The 21,467-nt window shown below is 41.0% G+C and overlaps 1 protein-coding gene across 2 annotated transcripts in view; it reads right to left on the reverse strand.

The window, feature by feature from the left end:
• The window catches only part of WDR7 (WD repeat domain 7), a 222,565-nt gene that overhangs the window by 117,453 nt on the left and 83,645 nt on the right, over positions 1 to 21,467 (reverse strand). For both annotated transcript variants that reach the window (XM_069963174.1, XM_069963173.1), the window contains one exon: positions 20,557 to 20,670. In XM_069963174.1, the coding sequence (XP_069819275.1) occupies positions 20,557 to 20,670 (114 nt within the window). The remainder of the gene's footprint in view (positions 1 to 20,556; positions 20,671 to 21,467) is intronic.

Genomic DNA, 21,467 nt, shown 5'->3' on the forward strand with positions numbered 1-21,467 from the left:
TTCAGGGAAGAAACAGAGTGTTGCACCTCACACCTATGGCTGATACTAGTGCCGCTTGGCTAAATAAAAAACACATCAGAATTTTGTGTATGAATTGATCAAGCCATACTGCCCCATGTACCTCGTGCCGGTATCTGATACACATGGGTCCCTACACTAAGTCCACACCGTGCCAGTCAGTGGCCACCAACCCCGCAGGCGTGCACAGCCAGGGAACGGGGGCCATGGGACGGCCCTGCGACCCCCATGCCACAGGACCAGACCCAGCACGCGGTACATGGGGCAGTGTGGCTTGATCAATTCACATACAGAATTCTGATGTTGTTAATGCAGCCGAGAGGTACAAGTATCAGCCATAGGTGTGAGGTGCAGCACTCTTTTTCTTCCCTGAACCATAACTACTATAATACTGCTCCTTATATACAGGAATATAACTACTATAATACTGCTTCTATATACAAGAATATAATTACTATAATACTGCCCCTATATACAAGAATATAACTACTATAATACTGCACCTAAATAAAAGAATATAACTACTATAATACTGCTTCCTATATACAAGAATATACTATAATACTGCTCCTATATACAAGAATATAACTACTATAATACTGCCTTCTATATACAAGAATATAACTACTATAATACTGCTTCCTATATACAAGAATATAACTACTATAATACTGCTCCTATATACAAGAATATAACTACTATAATACGAACTGGAGAGAATGGAACCGCTGCACATCCCATCTATGGCTGATACTAATGCCGCTAGGCCTATATTAAAAATCAACACCAGAGTGTCTGTATATGAATTGATCAAGCCATATTGCCCCGTGTACCACCGCGCAGGTTCTCTGGTCCAGGTTCTCTGGGGCTTTTTGGGTCTGGTCCTGTGACATTGGGGTTGCAGGGCCGTTCCATGGCCTCCCTTCCCTGCATGTGCATGCTTTGCGGGGTTGGCGGTCGCTGACCGACACGGTGTGGAGTTAGCGTAGGGACCCGTGTGGACCAGAGGACCTGCGCGGTGGTACACGGGGCAATATGGCTTGATCAATTCATATACAGACACTCTGGTGTTGATTTTTAATATAGGCCTAGCGGCATTAGTATCAGCCATAGATGGGATGTGCAGCCGTTCCACTCTCTCCAGTTCGTATAACTACTATAATACTGCTCCCTATATACAAGAATATAACTACTATAATACTGCTCCTATATACAAGAATATAACTACTATATTACTGCTCCTATATACAAGAATATAACTACTATAATACTGCACCTGTATAAAAGAATATAACTACTATAATACTGCCTCCTATATACAAGAATATAACTACTATAATACTGCTCCTATATACAAGAATATAACTACTATAATACTGCTCCTATATACAAGAATATAACTACTATAATACTGCTCCCTATATACAACAATATAACTACTATGACTTTGCTAGACAGAATGGAAAATGAGTTAAAAACTAGAATAAAAGAAGTAGTGTTGGGTACATAGATCCGGAGATGTGTTATCACAGGTAAAAAAGATTTAAAAAAAAAAAAAAAAAAATCTTTACAGTCTTTTGCACAGTGAAGAGCAGAACATTTACGTCTAAAATGGCCATTTCATTTCCCTTTAGAGTTAGGACTGAATCATAACAAAGGGAGAGCGTCCCCCGTCCCCGTCAGTCTCTTCATACTTACACATTTAATGATGAGAGGTCAGGACCAGACACTTCCATGCAGGCAGCAGAGGAAGTTGTGGATGATGGCGGCTGCTGACAGCGCCCACATCTCACAGCCTGTCATACTGTACAGGGAAAGATGCTGGTCTAGGGCCCCCTCTGACGTCACCAATAACTGAGGCCAGGAATGGATATGTTTCCATAGACCTGGGGGAATACAGTTAATTTTCTTACCCTCATCCTCTGTGTTCTTTTGATTACAGAAGAAGTCCGGACAAAGCTAAGTGCTGGGGAGGATAAAAGAAATAACATGTTCTTACCCACCCCTGCCACTCCAGCGCTGGTGCTCGCGTACCACCACTCTGGTCTCCAGCCACTTACTGGTCTGAGCCAGACCTGGGTCATAACGTGTGTAGTCTGCTCAGCAAGTAAGTGGCAGAGGTAGGACCCCGACTGGCTGAACAGACTGCACACGGCACGGCCTGCTTCCACGCTTAGACATGGAAGAGGCTGAGGACCTAGGGACGGGGCAACGGTATGCGGGAACAAGCTCTGGAGTGGGGGGGGGGGGGAGGTAAGAACATGTTATTTCTTTTATCCTCCCCAGCACTTGTTAAAAAAATACTTTTAGGGGACAGGGCTACCGCCCCCCTAATTTACATATGTGCCGATCTGCTCCACCTCTCATCATGACTATGGAGTTTTATTCTTTTGTGTAAACAAAGTCTGACTACACTACTTTTCTTTGTTGTCTGTTACCATGGAGACACAGTCTGTTTAGGAGCTATAGACCCAAAATGATAGAAGACTTTCCATTTCAAATCGGGTGTAATGTTTTCTTACTCTAAATACCAAATAAAAAATTGGTTGCCACGGAGAACATAGTCTTACAGCACATATACCAGGGGAATCTGTGGATTACCAATCCATGCAGTAACATTCTGCAGGATTTTTTTTTTTTTTTTATGAGATATTAATCCAGTTTCCCCATCCAGCTATGGCCACCCCGGCGTCCCATCCCTCCTTTTATGTGCCGTGTGCCTGTAGAGCGCTGTCCATTCTCATTTACAAAGTTGACAGCTATCTAAAGAGAGAAATCAATATTAATAATTTAAAAATAAGTTGTGAAGAGCCGGGTACACGGCAAGCGGCACAACCGTATGAGAGCGCCGCAGACTTACACTACTTAAAGAGAGACATCAATATGGAAGTGACAGGCGCGGAGCCGTCCTCCTAAAACGCCAGGTCAATGAGAAGCGACAGCGGACGGCGGCCCGATATACTGTGACTCTGTTCAGTATTTTTTTTTTTAACGCTAATGAGAACACTGTAGTATATGGCAACATATACTGTTAAAGGAGAAGTCCGGCGAAAATTTTTATTACACTATTGTACTGCCCGCCCAATACAATTGGGGGGGCAATACAATACTGTAATAAAAATTTTCGCTGGACTTCCCCTTTAATGCAACCCCCCAAAAAATTACATAATGCTGTACCTTATAGGACTAAAGATCCTTCCATACCGGCAGATGGACAGCCCATAATGAGCGCCAACCGATGACACAGGAAGTTGATCTTCGCTCCTCTACTTTCACTTGCGGTCTAGTGGGAGGAGTTTAAATGGATGATCCTTCTTCATTCCCCATGGCTAGATGAGACTAGCCGTTAAAGTTCAAGGCATACCTTTTATACTTCTATAGATCTTTACAGTGCTGTACGTTTTTTTTTCCCTTCCCATTATTATGCAAGTGATGCTCAAGTGCCTAGGGGGTGTTCCCCTGCATAGCAGGAGTCCGGGTGAGTTCAGCTCATCTTCTTTTGAGTAGAGTAGGCGAATGTAAGCGAGCCAGGCGGTGGTGAATAGGAGGACATTGGGCTGGACTTAGCTGAGCTCTTGCTCAAGGGGAACGCCCCTTGAGCTCTTGAGTCTCATTTCTATAACAACAATCTAGGCACAGGAAAAAAGTGAATCATGGTGACTAGCCTTTCCTAGTAGAGATGAGAAAACTTGGTCCATAGCTGGGGGATGGTTTGGGGTTCAATCACTACTGACTGCAGTAAATAAAAGACTGAAAGGGTTACCCCGGGAGTAATACCAATCTATGGCCAACCCTCATTTTATACAAAAATGTGCAACTTTATTTTAGTTCTAACATGATGCGGGCAGAACTTAGAGGGAGAGGCATGGACTCCAACAGACGTACTATAATTTATTATACGTAATACCTTAGGTAATAAGATGGAACCCACCCCCCCCCCCTTCCCTGCAGTGGGGAGACAAATCATCTTTCCAAATTAAAATTCTCTAAAATGACCTTAGAACAACCTCTCCTCCTCATCCCTGACTAACAGGGGTCTCGGGAGGCCGGGAATGCTGAAGTTTTTACACTTTCCACTTTTTATAGATTGGATTGTTAACCGGCATTGACATCAATGACAAGTATACAGGAGCGCGGCTTTATCATAGTGCTGGCTGTAGATTCGAGAGGAACAGGAAGATACAACAGCAAGAATCATCTTCTACTAGGTCTACATGGTCACATCTGCTGGTGTGTAAGGAAAAAAGTTCTTCCAAATGGAGAAAAACTGGAGACCTCATTGTAGGACAAATATCTCATATCAATTGGGATATTATCTATACAGTGAATCAAATCTATCCATCTATGCATCTCTCTAATATATCATCTCTACCTAATTTCTTACTCATATCTACCAATTTATTATCTAATAACTATAATTAATCTATCTAATACCAATCTATCTATCTATATCTATCTATCTCATATCTATCTGTAAATCTGGGTGACAACTGACCCGACTCCTGACTAGCTATGTAGTGATACGCCCCCTGCTGTATCTTTATGGTGGTGCACAGTGCCACCCTGTGTATTATGGCAGCCACATTGTCACCCAACGTTCCCTTTAAAAAAAAAAAAAAAACAACAAAAACAAATGAGTATTAAGAATATAACCCTCCAGGCGTCCATCCCCTGGTGAGTTTATGACTCGTGGCCCCTTCTCTGGAGGACAATGCCCGGCCGGGCCCCTCTCCCCTGTGATTGTCTCTGGCTCCTAATAGACGGTAATTGGGTGAGTGACTTCTTATTGTTTCCCGGTAATGACTATTTGTTCTGCGGGTCCTAATACCTTGAATAAAGTTATTTGACCTAAACAGAGTGGAGTCTCTGCCGGCATCTGTCCTTCAACCACATGTCAAACACATAAACGCTAGACAAAGGGACACTGAACTGATCCGGCACGTTTATTGTGGACATCTGCCGATGGGCCAGATGTCCACCTCACTTCTCCACATACTTCCATGTTGTTTAAGGAGTCAACTCCAAACGCGTTTCACAAAGAATTAAGATTTCAGGTTTCTGAAAGTTTTTCTTTTTCTCCATTAACCAAGGGGACACTTAATGACAAGTGACAAGGAAACCGCTTACCGTTCCTACAAGAAAAGGCCTCTTATTAAACCTGCTCTTTCTTAATAGGAAGCATTACACTGTATTTAGCATCTCAAAGGCAAAGCCTCCTTAAAGGCCCGGCGTTCCGCTCCTAAGCCTCAAGAGTTGCGAGCGTGCTCCAAGAGTGATTAAATACAAATTAAATGTTCCTTTGATCTCGGCATGGTGGGCATGCGAGACCACATGCCAAAATGTATGTTGACAGGATCTTTGGAAGGATCTCAAGTTGACTGTAACCTCTTTAAATGGAGCCCAGCATGAACTTTGTCCATAGGCTGAATCTTCAGGAGTGCTCATTGTGCAGAACAGTGGGTCACCGGCTTGTTTGTTGGGGGTGGCAGATGGTTTCGTTTGTTGCCTACACCCCTGGCCCTGAAACATAGGTAGTGTCCTGGCCAGAGATGAGAGGGAAGTAATGCATGGTTGCACCTGTCTTTGGTACTTTTTTTGTTTTCTGTGGTTAAAAGCTTTGGGCCGTTGACATTTGTTTCGGGATCACAGAAATATCCAGGCTTGGGACGTGACTCAGAAAAGGGCTGACGTGCCGAGTATCATTTTTACTATTACATATACATAAAAGGATATCCTATATTTTAATGTTACATTATACTAAAAATAATTTTTTAAATGGGATATTTTTGAGAAAAAAAAATTTGTGCCTTCATGGCAACCCCTGCTGTTCTTATGACTCTCTTTTAGGATCTCCATCTAATGCGGCCAAAGCTGATGAGAAGTGAACTGATTCTTACTGGTTGCACAATAGCAGGAATCACTCTGCTGACTGGGTACAAGAGGATCTGGCTGATGGGACTCAGCATATGTGACAGACTGAGCTAGTGAGCATGTGTGACCAAGAAAGAACTACTAAGCATGTGTGACCAGCGCACAACTAATGATCACGTGACTGGGACCGAGCTACTGAGCATGTGAAACCAGGTCCAAGCTACTAAGCATACGTGACCAGGTCTGAGCTACTGAGCATGTGTGACCAGGTCCGAGCTACTGAGCATGTGTGACCAGGTCCAAGCTACTGAGCATGTGTGACCAGGTCCGAGCTACTGAGCATGTGTGACCAGGACGGAGCTACTGAGCATGTGTGACCAGGACGGAGCTACTGAGCATGTGTGACCAGGACCGAGCTACTGAGCATGTGAAACCAGGTCCGAGCTACTGAGCATATGTGACCAGGTCCGAGCTACTGAGCATGTGTGACCAGGTCCAAGCTACTGAGCATGTGTGACCAGGACCAATCTACTGAGCATGTGTGACCAGGTCCAAGCTACTGAGCATGTGTGACCAGGACCAATCTACTGAGCATGTGTGACCAGGTCCGAGCTACTGAGCATGTGTGACCAGGACGGAGCTACTGAGCATGTGTGGCCAAGACAAAATTACTGCGTGTGTGACCAAGACAAACAAAACGGAGGAGACAGCTCATCCAACACAAGTCCAGTTTTCATATCACACCAGTATGTGATGTTTCAGCTATAAGCAGCAATACAACACAGCACAAAGAGCTCAGTATAAATACATGTGGATCAATTCAAGTATAATTAAATCAGTGTTAATACATGTGGATCAGTCAACTTTTATTGCATTAAGTGTGTGACCAAGACACAGTTACTGAGCACGTGTGACCCAAGACACAGATACTGAGCATGTGTGAGCCAAGACACAGATACTGAGCACGTGTGACCCAAGACACAGATACTGAGCACGTGTGACCCAAGACACAGATACTAAGCACGTGTGAGCCAAGACACAGATACTGAGCACGTGTGACCCAAGACACAGATACTGAGCACGTGTGACCCAAGACACAGATACTGAGCACGTGTGAGCCAAGACACAGATACTGAGCATGTGTGACCCAAGACACAGATACTGAGCACGTGTGAGCCAAGACACAGATACTGAGCATGTGTGACCCAAGACACAGATACTGAGCACGTGTGACCCAAGACACAGATATTGAGCACGTGTGATCAAGACACAGATACTGAGCATGTGTGAGCCAAGACACAGATACTGAGCATGTGTGACCCAAGACACAGATACTGAGCACGTGTGAGCCAAGACACAGATACTGAGCATGTGTGACCCAAGACACAGATACTGAGCACGTGTGACCCAAGACACAGATATTGAGCACGTGTGATCAAGACACAGATACTGAGCATGTGTGACCCAAGACACAGTTACTGAGCATGTGTGACCAGTACTGAGCGCTACTAAGCACGTGACTGGGACTGACCTATTGAGCACATGTGACCAGAACTAAACTACAGAGCACACATGGCTGGAACTAAGGTACTGAGCATATGTGACCAAGACAGAGCTACTGAGCACATGTGACAACAACAAAGCTATTGAGCCCATGTGACCAGGACAAAGCTACTGAGCATGTATGACTGGGGCCAAGATAATTTTCTTTCCTCCATGTTGGATATCATTTTGATTTTAGCCCAAAAACAACAATATACTGTGTATATATATATATAAAAAATCTAAAATCAGAAAGGGCGACGCATGGGGTGTGTAACGCTGACCTACACATTTATAGGACGGCCTATTCTAAACAGTTTGTACTTATCTTTGATTGTGATTCCTCTTTTATAGGCCGGTGTAATAAAACATTGCTACTCTGAAGCCACAGTCAGCATTTCACGGCTACAAAGTTCCATCATAAAAGGATCTTACAGCTTCCTGGACCATGACACGTAAATCATCCTGCTGCCATCATGTAAAATGGACCCTTGATGGCTATTTTACAGTTCTCCGAGGTCAAGGTTCCCTGTTCCTGTCAGAAACCACAGGCCTTTTCTTTCATCAGCGTTTCTACTGTCTGTTTACTTCTGGTGAATAAAGGGGGGCGCAAAAATGGAAAATCAAGTGCAAGCTTTAATAATTGAAGAGCTTCCCTTTCCCATTGTTCCAGATGCACACCGGGAACGGCCGAGGCACAGGAGAATAGCTGCAGACTTGACATTAGCAACTTTCAACACTGATGCCTTGTATTTCATCTGCTGCTCCATCTAATATCTCCCAGCTGGCCCCAAAGAAATCCCATACCCATTAATATGTGGAAATTATTATAAAGGTTTCCTTGCGACTTTTTTTTTTTTTTTTTTAACAATTTATTTTAAGTCTTTTTGTAACAATTTTTTTCCAGATATTTTTCAAGCAGTTTTAAAGAAGCTGGCCAAAAATATTTACCAGAAAAAAAAAGCAAAAACCAAAAAAAACACAACCACCTGAAGAAAAATTTTACGAACAAAAAGCATTGACATGGTGTATTAAAAATGTTACTATTGACTTCCAAGCGCTTTGTTATGTTGGACATCTACTTCGAGTTAAGGGCCATATTACATTGCCCGATATTAGGGAGCATGGAGCAAGCAAGTGCCGACCTGTCAAGTCAGCGCTCGCCCCTCGTTCTCCAAGCAGACATTGGGCATTGAAGACCGGGTAGGGGAGGTGCATTGAGCTGCAGGAAGGCCTGACCGGAAAATCTTTAGATTACCTGGGTGGCCCATAGACGAGAGCAGCGGACCTATTACACAGGTTTTGTTGTCTTTCAACATGACCTATTTACTTCAGCCGGGGCCGATGCTTGGGAATGGAACGGCGCTGTACGCGGGAACTGGGCTGGGGTTCAAAAAAGACCATGGCACCGGCTTCCCCACGCTGTCACCGTTCTATCCATGTGAGGCACTTAAAGACAAAAAACACCAGAAAAGATGGTGGGTATTGTCACTAAATAAAACTTTTGATATGTCATAGAGACATACGATTGGCCCGGAGTCTCGGTGTTCAGGGGAAGAAGTGACTTGTTACCATAGACATCTACATAATGTAAGGGGTCATTTATATGCTTCGTGACCCACAAACTCTATGAAGCATGAAGCTGCGGGCTGGCATCAGGAACTCCTGGCATCATGTATAATTATGATACTGGGTGCGCCAGACCTATTCAAATCTTCCCGCTAATGTACTGACACAGGCATGTGTCGATGTCAATACAATAGCAACAAGATTTGAACAGGTTTTGGAGCTCATGGCATCACAATCATACATGATGCCAGGAGTTCCTGATGCTGGCCCACAGCTTCAAACTCCATAGGTTTGTGGACTACAAAGTATATGAGTGACCCTATAGGGCTGTCTTATTTACATACGTACTGAGCGGGGGAAGAGAGTCTCTCAATCTTCTGATCAGTCACAGACTGAACACCCTAGTGGCCAGAATAAAAACGGAAAGATTTTAGAATAAAAAAAAAAGAAAAAACAGACCGTAAAATATACAATTCTAAAAAAATCCCTCATATTTCTAAAAAAATATATATTTATATAAAAAAAACTTGATTTAAACAATAGTTAATTCTCCGATAACAATTTTCCTTTAATAACGCCCTTCTCCTTTCTGATGGAATTTGTTCACAAACAAGCTGAAAAACATGAATTTTCAAGTATTCGGAAGTAAAATAAATCTGAGAAAATGATTAAAAGTAGCTAGTTTTTTTTTTTTTTTTTGGCGTGTCACCATGTTGAAAGGCAGAGGGATACATGGAAATAATTGACAACATGTGCCGCTCTCAGCGATACTGTAGAAGCTTTTTTACCCTAAACCACAAAATAGAGATTTTTGTTTGAAAAGCTGTAACAGTCACAAAGTGACAATGGGATACAAAGACCCCATGGCCGGCAGCACACCTGTCTTCATTTCACAGAAGAATGAGGTCATAAAGAGATTACGTGGTTGATTTAGTAACTTGTGCTAAGCTTCGAGACCCTTATGGCCAATTCACTTGAAATATTTACTAATTGGTGATAAGCCAAAGAACACAATGGCCCATCACAAGGTGTTTGTCATACCAGGCTTTCTGTTACCGGATGACACATGATCGGCCAAAGCTCCGTCCTTGTTCTCTGGAAAGTGTGCCGTTAAGGGGGAAATAAGTGTGTGTATATATATATATATATATATATATATATATATATATTTATTTATTTACACACACACACACACACACACACAAATACATTTTTAATCCCTTCATAACAAATGGTAAAAATGAAGCAGTGTTCTCCTCCTCCCCTTCATGAACGATTGAATTTTTTTCAAATTTATAATAAAAACAAACAAAACACAAATCCTAATGTTTTTTTTTTTTTTTCTTTTTTTTTAGTTTATGCTGTTGAGTGTGCAGGGACAATATTGTTATATTTTAATAGATCGGACAATTTTGTACGCTATGATATCAAATATGTTTTGTTTTTTTACATATTTTTATTTGTAGAATGGGGGTGATTTAAACTTTTATTAGGGGAAGGGTCATATAATATTTTTAAAATACTTTTTTTTTTTTTACACTTTTTTAGACCCTCTAGAGGACTTACATATGCAATCATATACATCAGTATTATCAGTGCATTGTATGTAGAGTCTTGCTGAGGCAGACTCAATGAGAAGATCAACTAGCAAAATTTTGCTTTCCATTACCCTCTTTCCCCTAGCGGAGTCAGGTTTTTGGCTCTTGGATTCTGAATGTGGATGTGGAAACAAAGCCTTAAGGCTCTATTACACGAGCTAATTTTAAGGAAGAAGCAAGGGCCGACCTGTCAGATCAACGTTCGCTTCCTCCTCATTTCCCGCTCGCTGTCTGTGCTATTACATGCATGGGGAGCAGCGGGAAGGGATGCCCGGACGATCTTTAGATCATCCAGGTGGCCCATAGGAGAGAGCGGTGGTTTGCTATCGCGGCTCCTGTTACACAGGGTGACACTCTGCAGACTGACGCTGTGCTGATCGTTTTGTTTCAGCATGCTGAAAGATCATGATCAGCGGACATTGCTCCTGTCGGCTAATCATGACTTTGCAACAAGCCCTATTACACCAAGTGATTATTTGCCAGAACGGTTGGTAATTGACCAAGTATGGCCGACAATCGCTTCATGCAATAGGGCCTTTATGCTGAAGTAAACCGGCCTAGAAATCAGCAGAGAAAAAAACATCTTTCTGGGGGAGGGAACATGGGGACAGATAATGGAGCAGGTATGCCGGGCAATGCCCCACGTACACGGCAGGAGTGAAGCACCTTGCACCCTTGCATCTATTGCACACCCATAAAGCCGGACTGTCATTATGGTTCTACAAAAAAAATTAAAAATAAAGACAATAATGATTTTGTAAAACATAAAAAAAAAAAGTTTTCATTGTAATAATGTAATAAAACACACCAAAAACAGTATAATCCTAAGGATCTGCAAGACAAAGTTATCAAGGTATTTAATCCTCATCAGGAATGATATGAAAAAAAATGCAGAATTGCTCTTTTCTCCATTCCCCAAAACCCAATGATTTAATTAATATAGAAAGAAGCAAAATGCTGCCTTAAGTAAAAAGTAAGAATAGCTATAGTAAAGTAAAACTATTTCGGGTAAACCCAGTAAAACCAGAGTAAAACCATTGCAGGTATTACGGGGTTAAGGGTATAAATAAGGTAGGTTTAGCACAAACACGTGTGACCATGTATGAGCGCACAGCAGCTCCCATCTATGTGTGTTTTAGGGATTGTGCGGCTCTTTTTAATCTATTTGGTGGATGTTGTCAGTCGAGGACCATTTGCTAACAAATAATCCTGTGAATCGTTACCTCTGTAATGATGCTTGAAATTACCAAACACACTTACACCCAGCGCCGCTGCAATTAAGGGATAATTCCTCTGTCTGCTCCGAGAGAAATGGCCAAAAACTACAACAAACAAACCGGATCCCCGGCCGCCCGAGCTGCGGGGGTGCAGAGATGTTACCGCTACAAAAGATCTCCATATGCGCATCCTCCAGAGATGAGTAAAAAATGTGAGAATGAAATTATATATATCTATATATATATTATATATACACATACATACATACATACATACATACATACACACACACACACACACACACACACACACACACACACACACACACACACACACACACATATAGCCAGTATAAGAGCGAATATCCAATGGCAATGGCCTGTCAGTTGTGAATAGATTAGGCACATCCCCCAAGAATAACAGCCTATTGAAGAGCAGCGGAGAAGCCAGGCAAAACTAATCAAATGACTTGAATAGAGGTTATGTTCATTCGACCAAACTAATTTATGCTCTGTTTCTCGAAAAATAAGCCCTAGCTTAAAGGAGACGTCTGGTGAAAATTTTTATTAAAGTATTGTATTGCCCCCCCAAAAGTTATACAAATCCCCAATATAGATTTATTACGGGAAATGCTTATAAAGTGCTTTTTTCCCTGCACTTACTACTGCATCAAGGCTTCACTTCCTGGATAACATGGTGATGTCACTTCCTGGATAACATGGTGATGTCACTTCCTGGATAGCATGGTGATGTCACTTCCTGGATAGCATGGTGATGTCACTTCCTGGATAACATGGTGATGTCACGACCTGACTCCCAGAGCTGTGCGGGCTGTGGCTGCTGGAGAGGATGACGGTAGAGGGACATTGAGGCACACAGGGCACTGGAGGGACACTGAGCATCTCCCTGCCATCATCCTCTCCAGCAGCCACAGCCCACACAGCTCTGGGAGTCGGGACGGGACATCACCATTATATCCAGGAAGTGACATCACCATGTTATCCAGGAAGTGACATCACCATTCTATCCAGGAAGTGACATCACCATGGTATCCAGGAAGTGATACCACCATGTTATCCAGGAAGTGAAGCCTTGATGCAGTAGTAAGTGCAGGGAAAAAAAGCACTTTATAAGCATTTCCCGTAATAAACGTACATTGGGGATTTGTATAACTTTTGGGGGGCAATACAAAGCCCGCAGCCTGATAAGCAGAAAGCTGATAGGATAGAATAACTTTGCTTTGATCCTACTGTAAATTCGCTCATCTCTAATTAGATCTCCGACGATATGCTGTCCATTGCTGGCATACCGTCGGAGTTCTAATGTGTCTTGCAGTAACCTGAACCCCATGAGGTGCTTGGTCAAGCAGTTTGCCAATGCTCGATAGCTCCTGCTCTCTCAACACTAGTGATAAGCAGTCATGGATCAGATGTGATCAGACTGGTCATTGTGATGTGCAAGTACCTAACCCATATAACTGTGGCGCCAGGTGCATAAACCAAAATCTAGCACATTAGTTAACCTGTCCCATGTACAGGTTTATGCAAGTAAAGACAGTACACAGGTTGAAGAACCCCTAATACAACCAATGAAGCTTTTACTTAGAGACTATACGAAGGCCCTTTAAACAAGGCTAGTCTCATTTGATGGGCTGAATCCCAGGTAATAGAATATGTTGCACTATAAGCCGCGGCCTACTCAGCAGCCGTAACCGGTGATAACCATCAGAGCCGGTGATTAAGTGCTCGATTAGATGAGCTCTTTAGAATAATTTGTTCTCACAAACACCTCCAAAAACTCCGCAGTCAACTGCTTATTGATCGTGCAGCCTCGCCATCCCTTTGTTCACATGGGTGGCGGTATAATGCAGGGGATCACACTGAAAATCCTGTCTGGATAGTATTAGAGTAAATTTCCCTCGCCAGTGGATTATACCTCGAACCCATGAGGATGACAGATGCTCTCAGCATCTGCATTGCATCGCCTGGATGTATCACTAGGATGGGCTTCCATTTATCAGTTATTTCCCGTTGCATATCGCCAACAGTTTCTGTGGCACTGTACTGAGACTGTCATCCCTGTGTTCAAAAGGTCATTCACATTTATATTATGCCCATTTCTATACAAAGTCGTGTAACCTATCAGGATGTGTAAAAGGAAAACAGAAAAACCCACACAATACCTACACAAATACAGACAAGCATATAGTGCATATAGTGTTTAGGATAGTCGTCCAGGCTGAGTTCGAACTCAGGGCCCCCTCTTTGCAAAACAACAGTGCTAACCACTAAGCCACCACGCTGTCCAATACAGAAAACTGCCCCACCTAAAGCTACAGGCATATAAGCAGGGCCGATTCTAGGTTTTCTGCTGCTTGAGGTGAAAATTGAAGTTACCTTCCCCATACAAAGCCAACAGCTAAATATATACCAGTAGTGAATATGACAAACACATAAATATATACCAGCAGTAAATATGACAAACACAATAATATATACCAGTAGTGAATATAACTACACACAAATATATAACAGTAGTGAATATGACACTCATATATACCAGTAGTGTATATACCTGCACACAAATAAATATATCATTAGTGAATATGACACACATGTATACCAGTAGTGAATATAATGCACACAAATATATACCACTAGTGACTATAACCACACACAAATATATACCAGTGGTGAATACAATGCACATAAATATATACCAGTAGTGAATATGGCATACTGGTCACTACTGGTATATATTTTTGTGTGCAGCATATTTATTACTGTTTTATATATGTATGTGTACATTCCTAGAGAACCCTTTTAATTAAAAGAAACTAGGGGTAGTGCGGCGCTGCTTTACTATTAACAAAACAACACACATTACAATGTTATACAACTTTGTAATGTATGTTCTGTATGTGAATGGCGCCCTTCCCCGTTTTTCCCCCCACCCACGCTAGACCCGAAAGTGTGGTGCATTATACTCGCCGCATCTCGGGTCGATCCCCGTTCGCCATCTTGGGACAATGACGTAGTCTTCGGAAGGCCGGCCAAACCGTTCCATCCGCCCCTCTGCCGCGTCATAACTGTGCTCAGGGACGGATGGAGCGGTTCGCCGGCCTCCCGAAGACTACGTCATTGTCCCAAGATGGCGGACAGGGGTCGACACGAGATGCGGTGAGTATAATGCACCACACTTCCGGGTCTAACGTGGGTTGGGGGAACACGGGGAAAGGCACCATTCACATACATAACATACATTACAAAGTTGTATAACTTTCTAATGCGTGTTATTTTGTGAATAAATGTTAAGCGCCGCACTACCCCTTTAAATACAAAATACACTCTATTTAAAGTAATTTTCCAGGATTTCAAAGAAAATTTTAAAATCTTCCAAAAAACAGTGCCACCCTTGTGCTCAGGTTGTATCCGGTACTACAACTTAATTTCTTCACTTCAACGTAACTTAGCTGCAGTACCTCACACAAACTCAGGACAAGAATGACGCCGTTTCTGGAACAAACCAGCTCTGATTTTTCTAATCCCGGATAATCCATGTAAGTGTCTACACTTTCCATCACCTAAATGGGAGGAAAAACTAAAGGCGGACATATTGTCATCTGCAGTATGGAAAATATGTTTTGTTTTTTTGTTTTTTTAATTTTTGATAAAATTGCACGGAAATACTTTGAAAAATAACTGGAAACTTACAGCAAAGTGGGAGAAAAACCCAAATTAAAACCCATTCTAGAAAGATTAGATGCTCCACTAAAGTAAATCATGACAGAAAACAGATAATTCAAAGGCTATAAATATTTAAAATGCACGGCAGACAACACATGTAGTACCGGAGCAGCAATTAGGGCTTTTTTCCTGTAAATGGCTTCAGCTTTCCTAGTTGTTTCTTTTTTTTTTGCAGCATTTTTTCTTTACTGTCAAACCCGAAACGCATTAATCCTTAAAAGGATTAATGTGAAAGTGATTGTCCTTAAAAAAAAAAAAAAAAAAACTGTATGTGGATAAATGTAAGTGTTTGGTGAACCCTGCGTCGGCGGGCAGAGACTCTGGTAGACCACCGCACGTAGGCATTACTTTGCAGGGGAGATCAATAGATATTAGCTTTAGAGGAGACGAGATACAGAAAAGAGCTGCATCATATTGTGAAGTCGGCCCGGGTGAGCCTGAAATTGTCTCAATCAAGGCGGATTGTTTTTTTTCTCTTCCTCCTGCATCCCATCTGCTTGCTTTCTGTTAAAACTATTCATTTAAGACAGAGATGTAATTAGTTTCAATTGATTTGGGTCTAGGTTTGGATAGGAGGATCTCCAGACGAATGCAAGATTTTATTTATTTATTTGTTTTTGCTTGCCAATAAAATATTCTAGCAAGTAAAAAAAAATACAAATAATAATAATAATAATAATAATAATAATAAATATCCTTCCTATAACTTCTAACAGGGCAACCCTTTTACTTATAGACTGTATGGATCCCCCTTTAACCTATTGACAACACTCGTATTGGTGACGTCAACAATGTATGGCATGGAATCGGAACTTTTAGTAGCCGAGGGACACCACTAATAGCCAGCATGGTGTGATTTTCCGTGCCAGCTATTTTATTTGTTTAGAGGCCGCTGTCACATTTAAAGGGAACCAATTGGCACATTTGTGCTGAATAAGCACCCAGGGACGCTGCACAGATTTTGTAGACAGGTCTCCGACCATGTCAAGAGTTGCTTGCCCGACAGCTTTATATCCTGGTAAAATGTTGTTTAATTTAGAGGCCTGTCAAGCCCCCCCCCCCCCTCCTCCCCCTTTTAAAATATATATGATACAATGACTGGTGGCCACTGGTACATTACTCTAGCTTAGGGCTGACATGGCTGTTCTTTTACACCCTTTTGGGTGTAGCTTTTTTAAATTTCCATCTAAATAACAGCCGCAAATGAATGACACAAACACTAATTTCACGCCCGCCGCGAACCGTGGCCGTTATTTTATACACCGTGTGAACTAAAGGACGTCATTTCTATAGAATTCAATGGAAATCATCGAAGACTGAAAACAATGGCAGTTATTTAAAATTAAAATGGCGGCTGTTTTTTTTCAGTGTGTGAACATAGGCAAAAAAACAAAACAAAACACAAAATTAAACATATTTAGTATTGGAAATATCCAAACTCTTAAAATATAATGTAAATGAAACCACATAGCGACTGAAATAAATGTAAAATAATACCAAATGCTAGAATTTCCCATCACATCCCACAAAAAAGAAGTCTGATCTATGCCAAAACGGTACAAAAAAAAAAACTACAAATTATGGGGCCACACAGCGATTAGATGTTTATTAAAAAAAGAAAAAGAGAAAACTATGACAGAAACTGTATCACGCTGACCTGAGGAATATAGATAAGTCAATTTTACTGTACAGTGAACCTGTACAAAATGAAAAAAAAATTAAATAAATTAATTTTACTATATATTTCAGTTTTGCAGTATATTTTATGGTAATGTAAAGGACATTATCCCAAAATATAAACGGTCGTGCACAATCAAGTCACCATATGGCCCTGTAGATGAAAGCATTTTAGCGATATGGCTTGTAGAAGGAGAAAAGGTATAAAAATGAAAACCCAAAAGTTTTAAGTTGATGTATCATTATAGGTTATACCCTATACCCCCAACTTCTCTGAAAAAAATTACAGTCTGCCATTGGTCATAATGAAGCTTTGGTTGAAATTGTAGCTTTCAGTAAGTTTATGTAATAGGTAATTGGTATGGTTTATGTAAGGGGTAATGGGTATGGTTTATGTAATGGGTAATGGGTATGGTTTACGTAATGGGTGTGGTTTGGGTAATGGGTATAGTTTAGGTAATTGGTATGGTTTATGTAATGGGTATGGTTTAGTTAATGGGCATGATTCATGTAATAGGTATGGTTTAGGTAATGGGTATGGTTTAGGTAATGGGTACAGCTTTGGTAATGGATATGGTTTATGTAATGGGTAATGGGTATGGTTAACGTAATGGGTGTGGTTTGGGTAATGGGTATGGTTTACGTAATGGGTACGGATTACGTAATGGTAGGTATAGTTTAGGTAATTGGTATGGTTTATGTAATGGGTATGGTTTAGTTAATGAGCATGATTCATGTAATAGGTATGGTTTAGGTAATGGGTATGGTTTATGTATGGGGTAATGGGTATGGTTTAGGTAATGGGTACGGCTATAGTAATGGATATGGTTTATGCAAGGGCTAATGGGTATGGTTCGTGTAATGGGTATGAATTATGTAAGGGGTAATGGGTATGGTTTATGCAATGGGAAATAGGAATGGTTTAGGTAATGGATATGGTTTATGTAGTGGGTAATTGATATGGTTTATGTAATGGGTATGGTTTATGTAAGGGGTAACGGGTATGGTTTATATAAGGGGTGTTGGGTATGGTTTAGGTAAGGGGTAGTGGGTATTGTTTATGCAATTGGAAATGGGAATGGTTTAGGTAATGGATATGGTTTATGTAGTGGGTAATTAGTATAGTTTATGTAATGGGTATGGTTTAGGTAATGACTAATGGGTGTGGTTTATGTAGTGGGTAATTAGTATAGTTTAGGTCATGAGTAATGGGTGTGGTTTATGTAGTGGGTAATTAGTATAGTTTATGTAATGGTATGGTTTAGGTAATGGGTATGGTTAATTTAATGAGTAATGGGTGTGGTTTAGGTAATGGGTATGGTTCATGTAATGGCTATTGGGTAATGGGTATGGTTTATGTAAAGAGTATGGTTTATGTAATGGGTATGGTTTTGGTTTGGGAAGCTGAATTCTTTAGATCAGTCGGTTTCATTTTCATAAGTCTTGCTAACACCAATGCCCTATAGCCGCTCCCCCAATAAGCCAAACCGGACCCTTTACATTACATGGACAGCACAATATAAGCTTTGTAACACAGTGTGATCATTACAGACGGCAATAAGGACTCATCGGCCACATCATTGCATAATTAAAGTTTGTCTTAATGATTCCTAGAAGCAGAATTGCCATGTCCTTATACACAGGGCTATTAATTTTTACACGGCTGTCATTATATTGACTCCATAAGCCTAATGCTTCTTTGGTTTGGAGGAGACGGCTACAATGTGGGGACAGCGGAATGTTTTTGCTTTTTTTTGTGTGTGTGTGTGTGTGTTTGTTTATTATTCTGTAGACACAATATGTTCCAGACCAAACATGAAAAAAGTATATACTACATAGTATACAGCCATACCATGATACATGGGGGGGAGTAAAAAATAAAGCTCACAGCCAAAAGACGAACTAGAAATAATGATGGCCTTTTAACTGTCTGGGGACTTCATTAGACTACCAGAAGTTTTCAGCCTCCCAAAGGTACGGTATATAATCCTTTTAAGAAAAGAAGCTTGTTATATGGATCTCATCTGAACTGAAACAACGCATTATGGCAAAGTAAAGAAGACAACTATATCAACAGGCTAAATTAAAATTTAATAAATCAACACAGCCGCTTGGTCGGTGTAATCCGAAAAATTAAATTTTTTTTTATTTAAAACAAAAAGGAAAAAAAAACTGACAAATACTTACATTTTTGTAGATATTCAATAAATCAATTGTACTCATTATTAAAAAAAAAAAAAAAAATCGAATCCGTCTTGTTTAGGATCCAGTGAAAACAAACAGATTACTGGGTCCCCATGCTGGGACCGCCAACAATCACCTGTAATCGGTGAGGGAACCCAGTGGTAAAGCTGGCCTAAAGTTGGGGTTGACTCTGTTGACGCGTTGGATAACACCATACATTAAAAAGTGAAATCATCGCTCCCATTGTGTGATGAATATGCCTAGGAAAGGCATCAGTGAAGGAGGCGGTGGGCAGGCTAAGGGGGGTGGTCCCTGTGGCCAAGACACGCCCTCCGTGCTCCTAAGGAGCACATTTGCGTACCTGCTATTAATCAAACAGCACAAAAACGAGGAGACCAACATAAACAGACAGTACCATGCAGGGAGATATCAGCAGTTTCGATGCATGATCTTGCCCCCCTCCTCGTGCCTCCAATGTGCCGTTCTTGGGTCCTGTTCACATCAGACAGCTGTCATCTTCAGCTGGAAACTGAAACATTGCTGCCCATTCATCACATATTTGGAGACATACCTACTCTGCTTGAGTCTACAACAACTTCCTGTACGATGTTAGATAGATTGCAGGATCTGTGGGGGCAATGCTTTGGTATGCTTTCAGTCCATTTTATGCTTCACCCCTGAGGTAACGCATTAGGCATAACACAGTATAAAGAGAGAAATAGACAGACAGACAGGCAGACAGACAGACAGACAGACAGACAGACAGACAGATAGATAGTAAAGAAAAAAGACGAATGCAGCACTCTTTCAAAAAAGTATGTGGGTGCCGACAGTGTGCACCCCTGCGACCACAGGTGCTGTAGTAGTAAGTAATGAAATCACTGCGGCACTCCGAAAATAGTGAAAAACTTTTTGTGGTTTATTGTGCCGCAGTGATTCCATTACTAGATAGATAGATAGGATAGACACAACTAATACACTTTAAGTCTAATATTTGACAATTAGGTGGAGAGTTGAACCCAAAAATTCTTTTTACATCATTTGCAATTCGGGTGCAATTTTTATCCATGGCATATGACAAAAAGGAATATTTTGGTCTGAAAAAGACCAGTGTAAATAAAAAGCTACATTACCGGCTGCAAGATCATCATCCACAAGGTCGTGCTCTTCCTCCTGAACTTTCACCTCTGACACCACAGAGTCCGGACTAGCATTGCCGGCCTGTATGGATTCTGAAGTCACTCCAGCTGAAAAAAGAATCATCCGCAGAGAATTAATAAGCTAGAACCTAAAATTGCTCGAATATATTCAAAACACAACAATGCAAAAAAAATAAAATAAATAATAATAATAATAATAATAATAAATATAAATATATATATCAGTTATAGAAAAAAAATATAAAACATACCCCAAAAAAACTACAGAATTTTATATTTAATATAAAAATACAGTATATGAGTATTTATGATAAAAAAAGACTAAAAACGAAAATAAGAAAAATGAAATAGTAAGAAAAACTTTTTGCTTGTAATTAAATAGCAATGGCTGATGGTTGGGATGTGAGCGTCCGCCTGGTGTCTCAGGGCTCCGGACATCCATAATAAATGTAAGATCAGATGATTAGGTGTTTAAGATAAAACTCTTCCTGTCCCGCAGATGCTGCTCATACATTCTTAATACCTAATACGTGGAGAGCTGACACAGGAGCGCTGCACATTGACCACAAAGACATGAATAATGACCTTTGAACAGCGCTGCAGAATATGTCAGCTCCATATAAATAAAAGATAGAAATAATAATATTGCACTTGACCTTGCTTGATGTCAGATAAATAATTCTCTGTGTGTGCCGCTTCTCTAACAAATAAACTCATAAAAGCAAAAAGGCAAACAAAAGAAAAAAAGCATCCAAACAATAAAGCCATCTGTATAATACTATGTGTGCTTTTCTTTTTTTTTTTTTTGTTAACTATCAGGTTTATATTGATCCGAAGGGCGGGCCAAAGACCTGCTAGCTGTATTCTTCTATATAACTACAGGC

The sequence above is a fragment of the Dendropsophus ebraccatus genome, chromosome 3, assembly GCF_027789765.1.
Source record: "Dendropsophus ebraccatus isolate aDenEbr1 chromosome 3, aDenEbr1.pat, whole genome shotgun sequence".
In the NCBI taxonomy this organism is placed as follows: Eukaryota; Metazoa; Chordata; class Amphibia; order Anura; family Hylidae; genus Dendropsophus; species Dendropsophus ebraccatus.